The sequence below is a fragment of the Panthera onca genome, chromosome E2 (assembly GCF_046562875.1).
Source record: "Panthera onca isolate mPanOnc1 chromosome E2, mPanOnc1 haplotype 2, whole genome shotgun sequence".
Lineage (NCBI taxonomy): Eukaryota > Metazoa > Chordata > Mammalia > Carnivora > Felidae > Panthera > Panthera onca.
In genome coordinates this window covers 8,974,790-8,988,980 of record NC_138353.1, presented here as the reverse complement: position 1 = coordinate 8,988,980, position 14,191 = coordinate 8,974,790, and the positions used below count along the sequence as shown (strand labels likewise).

The 14,191-nt window shown below is 54.3% G+C and overlaps 2 protein-coding genes across 9 annotated transcripts; one reads left to right on the top strand and one right to left on the bottom strand.

The window, feature by feature from the left end:
- Positions 1-282: 282 nt before the first annotated feature.
- TULP2 (TUB like protein 2) lies at positions 283-8,068 on the top strand. Of its 6 annotated transcripts, none has more exons than XM_060651680.3 (13): positions 283-638; positions 919-951; positions 1,350-1,401; positions 1,808-1,934; positions 2,523-2,660; positions 2,908-3,024; positions 3,989-4,113; positions 4,839-5,147; positions 6,051-6,163; positions 6,913-7,027; positions 7,112-7,210; positions 7,458-7,623; positions 7,909-8,068. In XM_060651680.3, exons 2-13 carry the CDS (start codon positions 920-922, stop codon positions 8,040-8,042), a joined length of 1,527 nt encoding a protein of 508 aa, XP_060507663.2. In that variant the 5' UTR covers positions 283-638; position 919; the 3' UTR covers positions 8,043-8,068. The 6 variants fall into 6 exon arrangements, with proteins under 6 accessions (XP_060507663.2, XP_060507662.2, XP_060507665.2 ...); XM_060651679.3 differs by having other exon boundaries at positions 288-638; positions 7,452-7,623; XM_060651683.3 differs by having other exon boundaries at positions 292-638; positions 4,061-4,113; positions 7,452-7,623.
- A 2,392-nt stretch (positions 8,069-10,460) lies between these two features.
- Positions 10,461-14,088, bottom strand: PPP1R15A (protein phosphatase 1 regulatory subunit 15A). Of its 3 annotated transcripts, XM_081791483.1 has the most exons (4): positions 13,859-14,088; positions 11,787-13,113; positions 11,316-11,654; positions 10,461-10,889 (listed from the first exon to the last, which is right to left on the bottom strand). In XM_081791483.1, the coding sequence occupies exons 2-4, from the start codon at positions 13,107-13,109 to the stop codon at positions 10,542-10,544; spliced, it is 2,010 nt and encodes a 669-aa protein (XP_081647609.1). In that variant the 5' UTR covers positions 13,110-13,113; positions 13,859-14,088; the 3' UTR covers positions 10,461-10,541. The 3 variants fall into 3 exon arrangements, with proteins under 3 accessions (XP_081647609.1, XP_060507652.3, XP_060507650.3); XM_060651669.3 differs by having other exon boundaries at positions 11,316-13,118; XM_060651667.3 differs by having other exon boundaries at positions 11,316-13,113.
- Positions 14,089-14,191: the final 103 nt, after the last annotated feature.

Genomic DNA, 14,191 nt, shown 5'->3' with positions numbered 1-14,191 from the left:
CGCATTTCCTGCCTTTTAGGCGAAAGGAAAGCGGAGGATTTCAAAGAGAACTACATTTCAAAGAGAACTACAATTCCCTGCAGGCAGGAGGAAAATGAGGCCACTTCCGCGGGCCTCTCGGCCCCTTCGCCTCATGGCTGTTGTAGTTTTCCCATTTATTTTTCCCCCAGGAAGTGGCTGCGAGTTACAGATAGGTCGGTAGCTGTTGGCACAGGTCATATTCTAAGTTTTAGCATATAAGCCGAGAGAGAGAGAGAGAGAGAGAGAGAGAGAGAGAGGGAGGGACCCTGCGATGCTGTCTAGGGTCCCTTTAAGGAGCACCTGCATGCCCTTCCAATTCAGAACCCTTGGAGCAGGGTTGCCAGGCTGCAGCTGGAGGCCAGGGTTCATTGCTTTGTTGGAGGTGGAGTGTGGTGGGCCAGGAGGGAGGGGATTAGGGCAGGTCCCAGTGGGAATCTCCCTCCCTCCCTCTGAGCCCTCTTTGCCTGCTTACTTCCGAGAGACCCAGAGAGTAGGTCCCCAGCTAAAAAGAGGGTCAGGTATGTTTAGAAATTGGCCGGAGAGGCAAGGTACCGAGGCGTGAATGTGAAAAGCTTCTCTGCAGGCAGGAGGAGAGGAATTTCCAGGATTCCAGGCAGGTGGGTGCCGGAGGCCTGGGGTCACTGAGGGTCGAGTGTTGGGGGTCCAGGGTCCTAAGTTCCCATGCCTGGGTATAGAAGAGTTAGCTATTTGGGGGAGAGAAAACCAGATTCCTGTGCCCCTGAAAGTAACAAAAGCTGGAAACAGGCTGCTGGGTCCCTGGAATTCCAGCTGTCTGGGTCCAGGAGAAAATTTAAAACATAAGATCAGGTGTTGGAGGGCAGAACATCCACTGGGATGTTGGATCTGTGTCCTGACGCCTCAGTCTTGCTTCTCCAGGATGTCTCAGGAGAATGACACATGGACGAAAGAGTGAGTGGGGAGAACAGGATGGGGAGAGCAGGGTTGGAAGTGGGGGCTCAGGAGGAACTCAGAGTTTGATAATGCCCACACCCACTCAACTGTGGCTTCTTAACCTTATTGGTGGGTCGGGCACCATCAGCCTAGCAGTAAGGGGCAGGGGGCCTGGACTCCTGAGTCCTGACAAGGAAGGGCTGGGGATCTCTGACTCCTGGATTCCAGACAGGCCAGTGCTGGGAAAAAAAGAGTTTCAGAACTCTTCTGTGACCTCACAGAGTGCTCAGCACCCTAAGTTGGGCCTGGAGAGGGAAGGGAAGGAGAGGCTCTTGGGCAGTTGGGGGGCAGGGAGGGGAAAAGGCGGGGGAGGTGTTGCCCTGCTTGTTGTCACCATGAGCCTGCACCTCTCTCAGGTTGCTGGGGGATGAGCTGGCCACCATGAGGCTGCAGAAGCTGGAACAGCAGGTACTAAGCGCGGGAGTCCTGCCAGCCCCTCTTCTGTCTTCCATAGCTTCCAGGAACACCACCCCCAGGACTTGCTCTGGGACTCCTGGCCCTCTTTGTCTCCCTCCAAGCCTCAAGTCTGCAATTGCGAAATGAGAAAATAGGCAGTTGGGCTTCTAAAGAAGCAAACCTTGGGGATGAGAGTCCAAAATTTCTAAAGAACTAAGGTTCTGGAGGGCGGGACTGCTAGGGCCCTGGGGGAAGAGGGGATTGGGTGCGAGGACTGCTGGATCTGAGGAAGGAGGGACTGAGAGCCTGGGCTCTCCCTCCCATGCATGCCTCCCCTTGCCCCGGGCCCTCTTTCACCCCTGTCTTCCTGTCTGGTTCCCGGTCGCCACCCCCTCACCCCCTTTTCCCACTCCTGCAGCGGCGGCTTTTTGAGAAGAAGCAGCGGCGGAAGCGCCAAGAGCCCCTCATGGTTCAGGCCAATCCCGACGCTTCCCTGCGACCCCGGCGACCATGGAGGCGGGAGGAGCGCCTCGCAGGGGACCGCGGTGAGGAAAAGTTCCCAGTGTCGGGCAGGAGCCTAGGCCTAGAGGGAGGGGTCTGCGGGAATTTGGGACGGGGCCTAAAGGGCTCAGGGTGGAGGGGCGGAATGGAGTCCAGAAGAGCCCAGTGCAGGCCCCTTGGGGGCCCAGGAGCAGGACCCGCCTGAGCTCAGCGGCGGGATAGCCAGAGCGCGGGGCAAGGCGGGGTACAACTGGAGGGTGGGGCCGGAGAGAATCCCTTGATTGGGCTTCTTGGAGCTCTGGGGCGGGGCTTGAGGGAGCTGCGGGGGCGGGCCCTGGAAGCGCCTGAAGGCCGGAATTAACAAAGCCTGGGGGGCGGGGCCTGGATCATTTAGAGACAGGTCCGGGAGAGACCGAGAGCCCCCTGTGGGATTGTGTGCCCGCGCTGAGTCCGCAACAATTTAGCCGTAGAGCTGTGCTTGGTTGAGACTTAGGACGGAGTTAGCGTTCTGAATGGGTCTCAAGGGTTTGGGTGGTCAGAGACAGTGCCTGGGAGTCTGTGAGGAAGCAGCTCTGCGCAGAGGACGGAAATTTGTGCATCGTGTTAATGGGATCCGCTGCACCTTCTCCCAGGCCTTGGGAACCCTTTCCTCCAGGAGAACATGCCAGAGGCACATCTGTGCTCTGGCCTCCACAGTGCCCTGGGCTTCACGATCTGCGGTGGAGATGGCAGTGGCGAGTGTGACCCACTGGTTTCGCCGACAAAAGCAGGTAATCTCGAGTCCTTGGACCAGTCTATATCCTAGAACTACACTCCCTCAGAATTCAGGACTCTGGAACCTTTCTCTCCAAAGGACCCAGGAGTCCAGCCCACTCTGGGCTCTGTCATTCCTCACAGCAAGGAGTCTAGGTCCTGAAACTCCTTCTCCAACACTCAGGAATCCGAATCTACAGGCCCCTTCCCCTGCCCAGCCCAGCCATCCTGGTCTCTAGTCCTTCTCCTTCTCCTGGCTTCCAGATAGTTCCGATCTGGAGTTGGAGGAAGTGTCCATGGAGGATATTCCTGTTTCTCCACCTCCTTACAAAGAGCCTCCCAGGATTCGACGCAGGGGTTGGCCAGCCCTCCAACGACCTGGTAATTTCAGGGACACTGGGTGAAATCCTCTTCCCTTTTTTGTAACAGCATTATTGAAATACATTTCACATACCATACAATTCATGCATTTAAAGTTTACCATTCCATGGTTTTTAGTATATTTACAGAGATGAGCAGCCATCACCACATTCAATTGTAGAACATTATCATTGTCCCAAAAGAAACCCTGTACCTTTTAGCAGTGACACCCCCCTCCCCAACACACACACCTCATTTCTCCAGCCCTAGGCAAACACTAATCTGCTATCTCTTTAGATCTTCCTATTCTGGACATTTCATTTAAATAGAATAATATAGTATATGAACTGTGGCTTCTTTTACTTAGCATGTTTTTAATGGTCACTTTTGTTGTAGCATTATCAGTACGTCATTACTTTTTATTTCTTGATGATATCGTATGACAATTCCTTCTATTCTTATAGACCAATGATTCAATATGACCAATTGATTCGTATGACCAATGATTCAGCAACAGGACTCCTTTTGAAAAACAAATTTTAATGTCTGTTTACTTATTTTGAGAGAGACAGAGAGAGCAGGGAAGGGGCAGAGAAAGAGGGAGGCACAGAATCTGAAGCAGTCTCCAGGCTCTGAGCTGTCAGCAGAGTCCAACGCAGGGCTCCAACTCATGAACCTCGAGATCATGACCTGAGCCGAAGTCGGAGGCTTCACTGACTGAGCCACCCAGGCGCCCCAATAACAGAACTTTTAATTATCGTCCCAAACTTCATTCCTCCGCTCCATTTTAGCTCCTAGTCTCTCTGATGTGGTCTTTGGGAGAAGGGAAATGGAGGACTTTAACTCCTCTCTATTCTTAGATCCAGGGATCTAGAGACTTCTCAGCCAGTGTAGGTACCCATGTACATGGGGGAGAAGGAAGATCTGGCAAGTGTGAGGAGTCATACAAAGAGGCCAGAAACCCAGGATATCTGGCCTTTTCCAGGTGACCTTGTCCCAAGTTCCTGGGACCCGGGTGTCCTGAGCCAGCCTTCTTCTGGCTTCTTCCACTCCTTAGGGGCCAGTGCACAGGAAGAGAGCAAATTCCAGGATGTTGGAGACGAATATGAGGTACCCAGTCCAGGACCAAACCCTGGAATGAATGGTGACGGGGGACATGGAGACTTGGCCTCCAAAAAGGTGGGAGGTGGCACAGCCAATCAGGATATAGCAGGAGGGCTAACCGGGGACTCTAGAGTGGGTGGGTGTAAAACTCTGCAGCCTAATCAGAGGCCCTTTTTACTGGTGGGCGGAACCTGTTATGATTGGTCTAGTAGTTTCTCTCTGTGTGTTACCATTTATGAAATCAATCTAGAGGATTTAAATTTATGTAAGCACATACATTAAAATCCAGCCCACCAAAAAGTAGCGAGCTTTGGAGAGAAGGGGTGAAACAGTGATAGGGAAAAGCTAGTTGGCACTCGCTCTGGTATCGATGAAAGTAAGTTAAATAGTTTCAAGTGGGTCTCTCTGGGCCATATTATGTTATCTAGACCGAATCAACACTGGTTTTAGTTGGAGGGACGGTGCTTTCAAAGGGATTCTCCCAGCGGTAGGTGGAGTGGGCGTGGCTTCAGCGGGACGTTATTAGTGGTAACCAATGAGGACTTGGCTGGGTGGGCCCCTTGGAGGTACTGGCCAATCAGCAGGTGACCGGGATGTTTGGCCAATAGGCGGAAGACATGGTTGAGGGAGGGCGTAACACTGAGCTGGCGTGGCCAATCAGTAGTTGACAAGCCTGGGGTGGGGGCGGGTCTCAGCTCTGTCCCCTAACTTGAATTTGGTGCGTGGGCTAGGGCAAGCACCCGGAAGAGAAGAAAGAGGAGTCGGAGTCTACAGTGAACTCCCCAGGAGCGGCCGAAGAGGAGGTGTCGGAGGACCCGGAAGGCGAGAAAGACGCAGGCAGCAGTGATGTAGGAAGCTCGTCCTGCTCGCCTCCCCGCGCCCCAGGCCCTCGACTGGGAGAAGACATGGAAGCGTATGTCCTGCGGCCAGCGCTGCGCGGCCGCATAGTGCAGTGCCGCATCAGCCGCGACAAGCGCGGCGTAGACAAGGGCATGTTCCCTTTCTACCATCTCTACCTGGAGGCGGCCGACGGGCGGAAGGTGCGGTCTGACAGCCTCTGGAACGAGATCCACCTCCCAGGGACAAGCCCCGCCCCTTTCTGAGCCTTGTCGAGACTTAAACGATTCCAGGCCTTGCTCGTCTTGGAGCTAGGACTTGTGAACTCCAACGCCAAGCCCCGCCCTTCACAGAACTTTCTGTGAAAGGCTCCTTTCTCAGTGGCCTTAACCAAGCTCATTACTAGGCTTCGTCCCCTCTTGAGATAAGCCTGCCTTTCTCAAAGTCTCAGCCTTGGTCTCAAAGTCTCAAGGTCTCTTTGAGTCTCAAAGTCTCAGCCTCCAAAACTCCACCCCTTACATACCCTCTCAAGGTATTGGCCCCATTGTGTTTGGCCCCTCAAAGAGCCTTCTTATCTATCAGGCCCCACCCATGCCTAGGATAAACCCGGCCCCTCAGGAACCAAGCCCCTCCCCCAGAGCCAGGCCACGTCCCCCTCAAGCTGGCCAGTTCCCCCTCAGTGTGGTGGCCTCTCTTCAAAGTACTCTCCCCAAAAGAGGCTATTTCCCTTCTCGGTAGTGCCAGACTTGCTCTTCCCCGGTGAAATGCCTACCAAAGTCCTGCAGTGTTCCACTTGAGGCTCTTCCCTATTCTCCAAAGCGGCCCAGCCTTGCCACAGTTGGGCTGCCCTCTGCCTGGGCTCAGCCCTGACCCAAGTCCCAATTGCGGAACGGATGAGGGGGAGATATTAAGATGTGACGCGCCGCTTCCGGACGTAGCAGATGACTTCGTTCAGAGAGAACCACATCTCCCAGCAAGGCTTGAGATATTTAGTGCTCCATTACCCTCTCCTCTGTCATGGGGACGTGGTGTTTCCTTGTCTTAGACCCCTGACCCTAGCCGGATACCAGAAATCAATCCTGATGGGCTGTTTTTCCTATCCACAGCACTTCCTCCTGGCTGGACGCAAGAGAAAAAGGAGCAAAACCTCCAATTACCTCATTTCCCTGGACCCCACAGACCTGTCTCGGGATGGGGACAACTTTGTGGGCAAAGTCAGGTGGGCAGAGCCCTGATATGTGTGAAAAACGGGGGCGGGGGAGGGGCGGCGGCAGGGGAGAAGGGCAAGGGAACTACATTTCCCAGAAGGCCACAGAGCGCAAGTTCCACCTGTTCAAGGACCTTTTGTCTTAGACGGCTGGGTTCTGTTATTTCTTCACGTGGTAGCCCCAGGGTGGTTGGGAATAGGAGAACTAAGGGCTTTGGAGCAGAGGTTGACATTTAGGACAAGTTCTGGGGCCGCCTGGGTGGCTCAGTCTGTTAGGCCCTCGACTCTTGATTTCGGCTCAGGTCATGATCCCATGGTTGGTGAGACCTAGCGCTGAGTCAGGCTCTGTGCTGACAGTGTGAAGCCTGCTTGGGATTCTCTCTCTCTCAAAATAAATAAGTAAACTTAAAAAAAAAAAAAAACCAAAAAACATTTGACTTCTGGAGAGGCAAGGGGGGGTGGGACTCCTAAGTTCCTGTGGGAGAGGGCTGTAATGTGTGGATGTAATGTAATGCATGCATTCTTGAATCTCTGGGGGAAGAAGGTTCCTAGAAGGCCAAGGCAGGAGGCTAAAAGTCATGGCTTATCAAAGAAACAGAGGGGCTGGGGCTGTGGATACATGGAACACAAAACTTAAATCTCAAGCAGACGGTTAACGGGAAGAGTTGATGACATGGGAAAGCACTCCAAGTACAGCAAAACAGTAATTATGATTTTTGCTCTGACCACCCCCCCCCCCCCCCCCGCCCCTCCTGGAGCAGATCTAATGTCCTGGGCACCAAGTTCACCATCTTTGACAATGGAGTGAACCCTGAGAGGAAGAATTTTGTCCCGGAGACCACTCGGATCAGAGAGGAGCTGGGGGCTGTGTGCTATGTGAGTTTCCTGGAGACAAGAGAGGATGAAGCAGGACGGTGGGGAGGAGAAAGAGCCAGGCCAACTGGAGCATAATTCCCACAGGAGACCAACGTCTTGGGATTCCGAGGGCCCCGGAAAATGACTGTGATCATTCCAGGAATCGATGACCAGAACCAGAGACTCCGCGTCCAGCCACAAAACGTGAGTTGGCTAAGGCTGAGACTGTCTGGGTCAGTGGGAGAGGAAGGTCTGGGGGACTGGCCCTAGGTCCTAAGGGAGAAGGGGGCCCATGGCTTGCAGAAGGTCATATGTGAAGCCAGGAGGACTTTGTTAGACTTCTATGTTTCCCAGAGGAGAGAGACTAGAGACTCAAAAATCTGCATCCGGAGGAAAAAGGCCCATTGGTGGTAGGTTAAACACCCCCCCCTACTTTATCTGCTAGGAGCAGGAGTCACTACTGTGTCGCCTCCAACGGGGAGCTAGCCAGGGACTGGTCCTGCTACAAAACAAAGCCCCGTGGTGGAGCTACAGGAGCGGCGCCTACGTACTCAATTTTCACGGTCGAGTCACCCAGGCCTCGGTCAAGAACTTCCAGATCGTGCATCCGGATGACCGTGAGCTCCTAAGAACCGTTTTCCCTGGGCGGGGAGTAAGGGGAGGTTGGAGGGTGGCATGAGCCGACAAGAACTACGTCTCCCATCAGCATTTGAGCGTTTGTCTAGGCTGGGCCGAGTCCACGCTGTTGCAAAGCCTGTTGGGAAATGTAGTTTTTTAAGCGGCCCTCGGTTTCTGGGCTGAGCGGGCGCGCCGCCCAGCCTTTGTGTAGTTCCGGAAGCTCAGAGGACCGCGGGAGGGAATTGAGGGGTGGGGCTGGGCTTAGATCCTGACTTCCTCCTCAGCCGGTGCCCTCGTGCTCCAGTTCGGCCGCGTGGCCCCAGACACGTTCATCATGGACTTCTGCTTCCCGCTTTGCCCCCTCCAAGCCTTCGCCATCTGCTTGTCCAGTTTCGATGGAAAGCTGGCGTGTGAGTAATCCAATGAAATACCATACCCTCGTCAGCTTCTGTCGCCTGCTCATTGGGAGAAAGGGCCCCAGCGCGCCTTCTTTTGCACCACCTTACTATTAACACCTCGTACGCTGCCTGGGTGCCCAGTCGTGTGATTCAGGGAGTGGGCTTTTCAGCAGCACCTGCTTTCCCGGGACTCAAGAGTCGTGGGAGATGGGTCTTAAGCAACAGAAAATCAAAACGCATCTTAAGAATCACGGGGAACGATTCTGGAATCGCCAGAGGGGGTCAGGGGTGGGACATCAGGCGGTAGGCACAGCTTATACAAAGGTCTTAAAGTGGAAAGAGACTTGATTGGCTTGGGAATATGAAAGCCTGGGGAAGCAAAGGAGAGGGGGCAGGGCCGGAGGCTGGACAAAGGACAGGATGTTTGGGCCATTCTTCTTTGAACTGCTCAACAGATCTGAGGTCAGAAAAGACTTCTGAGTTGGAGGCAAACTTGAATTCAAGACATGCATGGGTGAGAGAGTAATTACAATACTGGCTAACACCTGTATAACATTTGTTATTTGGGGGCGCCTGGGTGGCTCGGTCGGTTAAGCCTCCGACTTCGTTTCAGGTCATGATCTCATGGTTTGTGGGTTCAAGCCCCACGTCGGGCTCTGTGCTGACAGCTCAGAGCCTGGAGCCTGTATCAGATTCTGTGTCTCCCTCTCTCTCTCTGACCCTCCCCCGTTCATGCTCTGTCTCTCTCTGTCTCAAAAATAAATAAACGTTAAAAAATAAATAAATAGGGGGGCCTGGGTGGCTCAGTCGGTTAAGCGGCCGACTTCGGCTCAGGTCACGATCTCGCGGTCCGTGAGTTCGAGCCCCGCGTCGGGCTCTGTGCTGACAGCTCAGAGCCTGGAGCCTGTTTCAGATTCTGTGTCTCCCTCTCTCTGACCCTCCCCCGTTCATCCTCTGTCTCTCCCTGTCTCAAAAATAAATAAAACGTTAAAAAAAAAAAATTAAAAAAAAATAAAGCTCAAAAAAAAAATGTGTTATTTGGCAAGGATTATTTTTGCCAGTTTTTAAGTTTATTTTTTACTTTTTTAATGTTTATTTATTTTTGAGAGAGAACACGTGTGAGCAGGGGAGGGGCAGAGAGAGGGAGAAAAAGGATCCAAAGCCGACCCTGCACCCAAAGGAAACAGCCCGATGCGGGGCTCGAACTCACAAAACATGAGATCATGACGAGCCGAAGTCAGATGCTTAAGCAACTGAGCCACCCAGGCGCCCCAATTTTTATTTACTTATTTTTTATCTATTGTTTTGAGAGAGCGCGCAAGCAGAGGAGGGGCAGAGTGGGAGGGAGAGAATCCCAAGCAGGCTCCATTGCCAGCACAGAGCCCAACATGGGGCTCAGTCTTATGAACCACGAGATCATGACCTGAGCAGAGTCATTTGCTTAACCAACTGAGTCAGCCAGGCGCCCTTGGCAAGGATTGTTTTAAATATGAACATCTTGGGGTGTCTGGCTGGCTCAGTCATGAGAGGGTAGGACTCTTGATCTCAAGGTTGAGTTCAAGCCCCACATTGGGTGCAGGAATTACTTAAAATCACTCAATAAGAACTCCTTTGGGGCCTTACAATCCTGTAACATATGTGCTATTAGTCACAATCTCTGGAACAGGGCTTATAAATATGAAATTGGGCAGCTGGGAGCCTCAAGCAATTCACCATTTAAATGGCCAATAGGAGGATGAGTATATTCCGGGAGGCATGGAGGACTAGAAATGAACCCCCCCCCCCCATTTTTTTGAACGTTCATTTATTTTTGAGAGAGAGAGAGTGTGAGCGGGAGAGAGGCAGAGAGAGAGGGAGACAGAATCCAAAACAGGCTCCTGGCTCCGAGCTGTCAGTACAGAGCCTGACACGGGGCTTGAACTCAGAAACCGTGAGATCGTGACCTGAGCCAAAGTCAGATGCTTTACCCACTGAGCCACCCAGGTGCCCCTGAACCCTTGTTTTTTTGTTTTTTGAGATTACTGAGTCCAGCTCCTAGCCCCCCTTGGGGAGATAACTGTCCCAAGTTTATTTGAGAGAGAGAGAGAGAACGGGTGGGTAAAGGCAGAGAGAGGGGACAGAAGATCCGAAGCAGGCTCCATGCCAACACCAGAGAGCCCGATACAGGGCTTGAACTAACAGGGAGATCATGACCTGAGCTGAAATCAGACTTACCTGGCTGAGCCACCCAGGCGCCCCTGTCCCAAGTTTAATAAAATTTACGCAGAAGCCAAAGAAAAATTAACAAGACCCACCAGCCCTTAGTTCAAAAGCCTCAGGACAAGAAGCAGATTTGAGTGATGATGGGAAATACAGTTTATTCTCTATTGAGTACTCCCCTTTATCCCGAGGGTAGTGGAGATTGTCAGTTCAGATACACACAGTGGCAGGGACATTGCTTGCTACAAATCACAAAGTTTTATTTCTTATATAAAACAATATACAAAAAATAAATAATATAAACATGAAACTACATGATCTTAGCCACGCCTCCCACTGAGGTCCAAGCCGGGAGACAGGGACAGAGGGGCGAAGGGAGATGCCCTAACAGGGCTCAAGGCTGTGGCCTGGGCGGAGGACAATGGTAAGATCTGGGTAGGAGCAGGTGTGGCGGCCAGAGGAGGCGTAGGGTTCCCAAAGCGCGCCCAGGCCCTGGCCCGGGCAGCAGGGGTGAGACAGGGGCCCAGCTGCTCCTGGGCCTGAGCAATGCGACGGGCGAAGCGACTTCGATCTCGGGCTAGCTGCTCCCAGGGTCCCCGGCGGGCGGCCCGGGCTGGTCCTGCCCAGACAGCCAGGAGATGGACAGAGACCTTCTCAGAGAAGCGTACCTGGAGGTGGACCAGCACAGACACAAGACGCACGTGTCCACAGGGAGGGGGGCGGGGGGAGGGGCCGGGAAAAGAGAGAGAGAACCAAACGAAAATTAGTTCCACAAGAATGCTTGTGATCTGGTTAGTCACCTGCTAGCCATTCACCCACCAGATCCGGCCCCCTGCAGATGGAGGCGGTTGGTTCCCTGATGCTGACAATGAACCACAGCTGCCCCCTCTCCTCACAGGGGCCCAGCCTCTTGCAAAGGATTGCGTTACCGTGAACACAGCCCTCCCAGCGGAGTTCACATGCAACCCTCTGCAACACACAGGGGACCCAGAAGTTGGGGCGTTCGGCCCCTCCCCCGCCCAGGAGCTCCAGGAAGGAAGATAAGAGTTCCAGCTCCTCCCTAAGACTGGAGAACTTGAGCCCTCAGCACCCACCTTTCTGGCCTTTACGGGAGGCTCAGGGTCAGGACGCCGGGTGGGGGTTTCCGTGGACTTAAGTCGCCTCTGTAGTCGGACGGGTAGCCGAGGGGGAGCCCAGGGAGGTGGTGGCCTTTCTCCAGGTAAATAGATGGCCACTCGGAAGGGGCGGGGCTCAGCTTCTCCCTGCTGCTTAGCAACTTCCCTTCCTTCTGTGTCCTCTCCCGGTGGATACATCCAGCCCCTGAGGAGGGCGCTCTGAGCGTGAAGGGAGGGACTCGGCGCCGAGTCAGAGGCTTCTGAGTCATCATCCTCCTCATTCTCATCTTCCTCTTCTGTGTCCTCTCCTGGCCGATAAACCCAGGCCCTTAAGAAGGTACCTGTTGGGGGGACAGAAGAAGAAGCCTCAGCTTCTCCCTCCTCCTCAGCTGCTCCTGAGTCACTGAACTCCTCTTCCTCCTCATCCTCCGTGTCCTCTCCTGGCCGATACACCCAACCCCTGATGAAAGTATTTGTGGATGGGACGGAAGAGGGACCCTCAGCTTCTCTCCCCTCCTCAGCTGCTCCCGAGTCACTGAATTCATCTTCCTCCTCCTCCTCGTCCTCCGTGTCCTCTCCTGGCCGGTACACCCAGGCCCTGACGAAGGCATTTGTGGATGGGATGGAAGAGGGACCCTCAGCTTCTCCCCCCTCCTCAGCTGCTCCCGAGTCACTGAATTCATCTTCCTCCTCGTCCTCCGTGTCCTCTCCTGGCCGGTACACCCAGGCCCTGACGAAGGCATTTGTGGATGGGATGGAAGAGGGACCCTCAGCTTCTCCCCCCTCCTCAGCTGCTCCCGAGTCACTGAATTCATCTTCCTCCTCCTCTTCCTCCTCGTCCTCCGTGTCCTCTCCTGGCCGGTACACCCAGGCCCTGACGAAGGCATTTGTGGATGGGACGGAAGAGGGACCCTCAGCGTCTCCCTCCTCCTCAGCTGCTCCCGAGTCACTGAATTCATCTTCTTCCTCCTCAGACTCCTCTCCTGAACCACGCTCCCAGGCCCTAGCGTGAAAGCCTGAAGATGAAGGGAAAATGGAGCTCTTTGTGGCTTCTTTATTTTCTGTTCTTTTTTCCTCTGTCGCTTGACCCTCTTCCTCCCCAGCACAATACCCCCGAGCTTTAGGCTTGGATCCTGGAGACAAAGGAAAAGCAGGTGCTCTGGCAGCTTCTTTCTTTACAGCTCCTCCTTCCTCCTCCCCTGGACAACACTCCCAGGGTGATGGCGGAAAAGAGAAAAACGTGACCACTTCACTTTCAGCAGCTCCTCCTTCCTCAGATTTCTCCTCTCCAGGAGGGTCCTGCAGGGCTGTTACTGGAAGGGGAGGGGAGAGGGGAGCAGGCTGGCCACCTACAAATTCACTTGCTTGCTCTTGAGGGACACTGGTTGTTTGCTCCCCACCATCCTCTTCATCATCATCATCATCATCTGAAAGTCCCCAGGCTTCAAGGAGAGAACTACTGGCTTTTAGATCATGGCAGGCCCCCCCGAATGCGTCTCCATCGTCCTCAACGGCTCCGTCTCCAGTCTCCCCTCGAAAGTGCCTGTCCTCCGGGGCACAGTGGATGCCCACAAAAGTCTGAGCTGCTCCCTCCAGACCAGCTTCTCCTTGATCGGCTCTGGCTACTGGTTCCAACAGCCAGGGTTCTGGAGGTCCTGGGCCCCTCAGGTGGCTCCAGGCCCTGCTGAGAAGGCCCATCAGCGGGGACAGGAGGAAAAAGGGGTGGGTACCCCTCCAGGGGGCAGACTGATGGGGCGCTTGGCCTGGGGCCATTTGTCTGTGCTGGGACAAAAGAAAACAAAGCTCAGAAGCCATTTAGGGGAGAGCATCATGGGATGACTGTGAGTCACAGCCATGGAAATAGTGACACAAACAGCAACGTGAGAGTCCCTCCCCCACATTCCTTTCTGATCCCTGCTACTCCCTTCTCCAGCAGAGGTAGACGGTTCCCACCTCCTCCCCACCTCCGTTCTCTCAATACCCAGGAGTCTGAGTCCCCACTTCTCTCATTTTTCTTAGGCCCAAGAGTCCAAGCCCCCCAGCCTCTTCTCTCAGACTAAGAAGGCTCAGTTTCCAGAACTGAGAATACAGGGTCTCTACTTGCTTCCCTTGGGGACAAGGTCCTAGCCCCTGGTTCTCTTATCCATCCTGAGGGCTCACATATCGGGCCCTCAAGACCTTCCTCCCTCTGAGACTCAAACGTTCCGACCCCCTGCATGGTTCCATCACTGGGGATCCAGGAGTCTGGCTTCCAGAGCCCTCCTCCCGCCAGGCTCAAGGCTCCAGGCTCCCAATCCTTTCTCCTTCCTAAGTCCGAGCCCTGGAGTCCGTCCTGGCCGCACCTGTTCCCAGACGCAAGAGTTCAGGCTCCCAGGCCACCCTTCCTCGGAACTCACGAGTCCCGGCCTCGAACCCTCCCGTCTACGTACCTAGAAGTCCAAACTCCCTCCTCATTACCGACCCGGAGTCTGATTCCCAGCCCTCAACCCCTCAGGGCCCTGGCGTTCCGACCCCTCACTCACCGACTCCGGGCTGCGCGTCACCCTGGGGGCAGGAGGGCCGGCTCGGGCTGCCACAAGCGATCGCGGATCTGGATGGCTCGGGAAGCCAGCGCGTTCATCTCGCCCTCCGGTGTCGGGCTCTGGGACTCACGTTGTCACCGGCTACTGCAATCGCTGTCGCTGCAAAGGGGATCTGGCGTCCGGCAGGTACATGAGCGTGATCCACAGCTAAGCTTCTAAGAAGTGACGCAGCCCGCAAGGCTTTTATAATCCGACGCGACCGGGCGTGCCGACGTCACGGAGAGGCGGGGTTTCGAAATCTAGACGTAAGGGGTGGGTAAAGGAAAGTTGGAA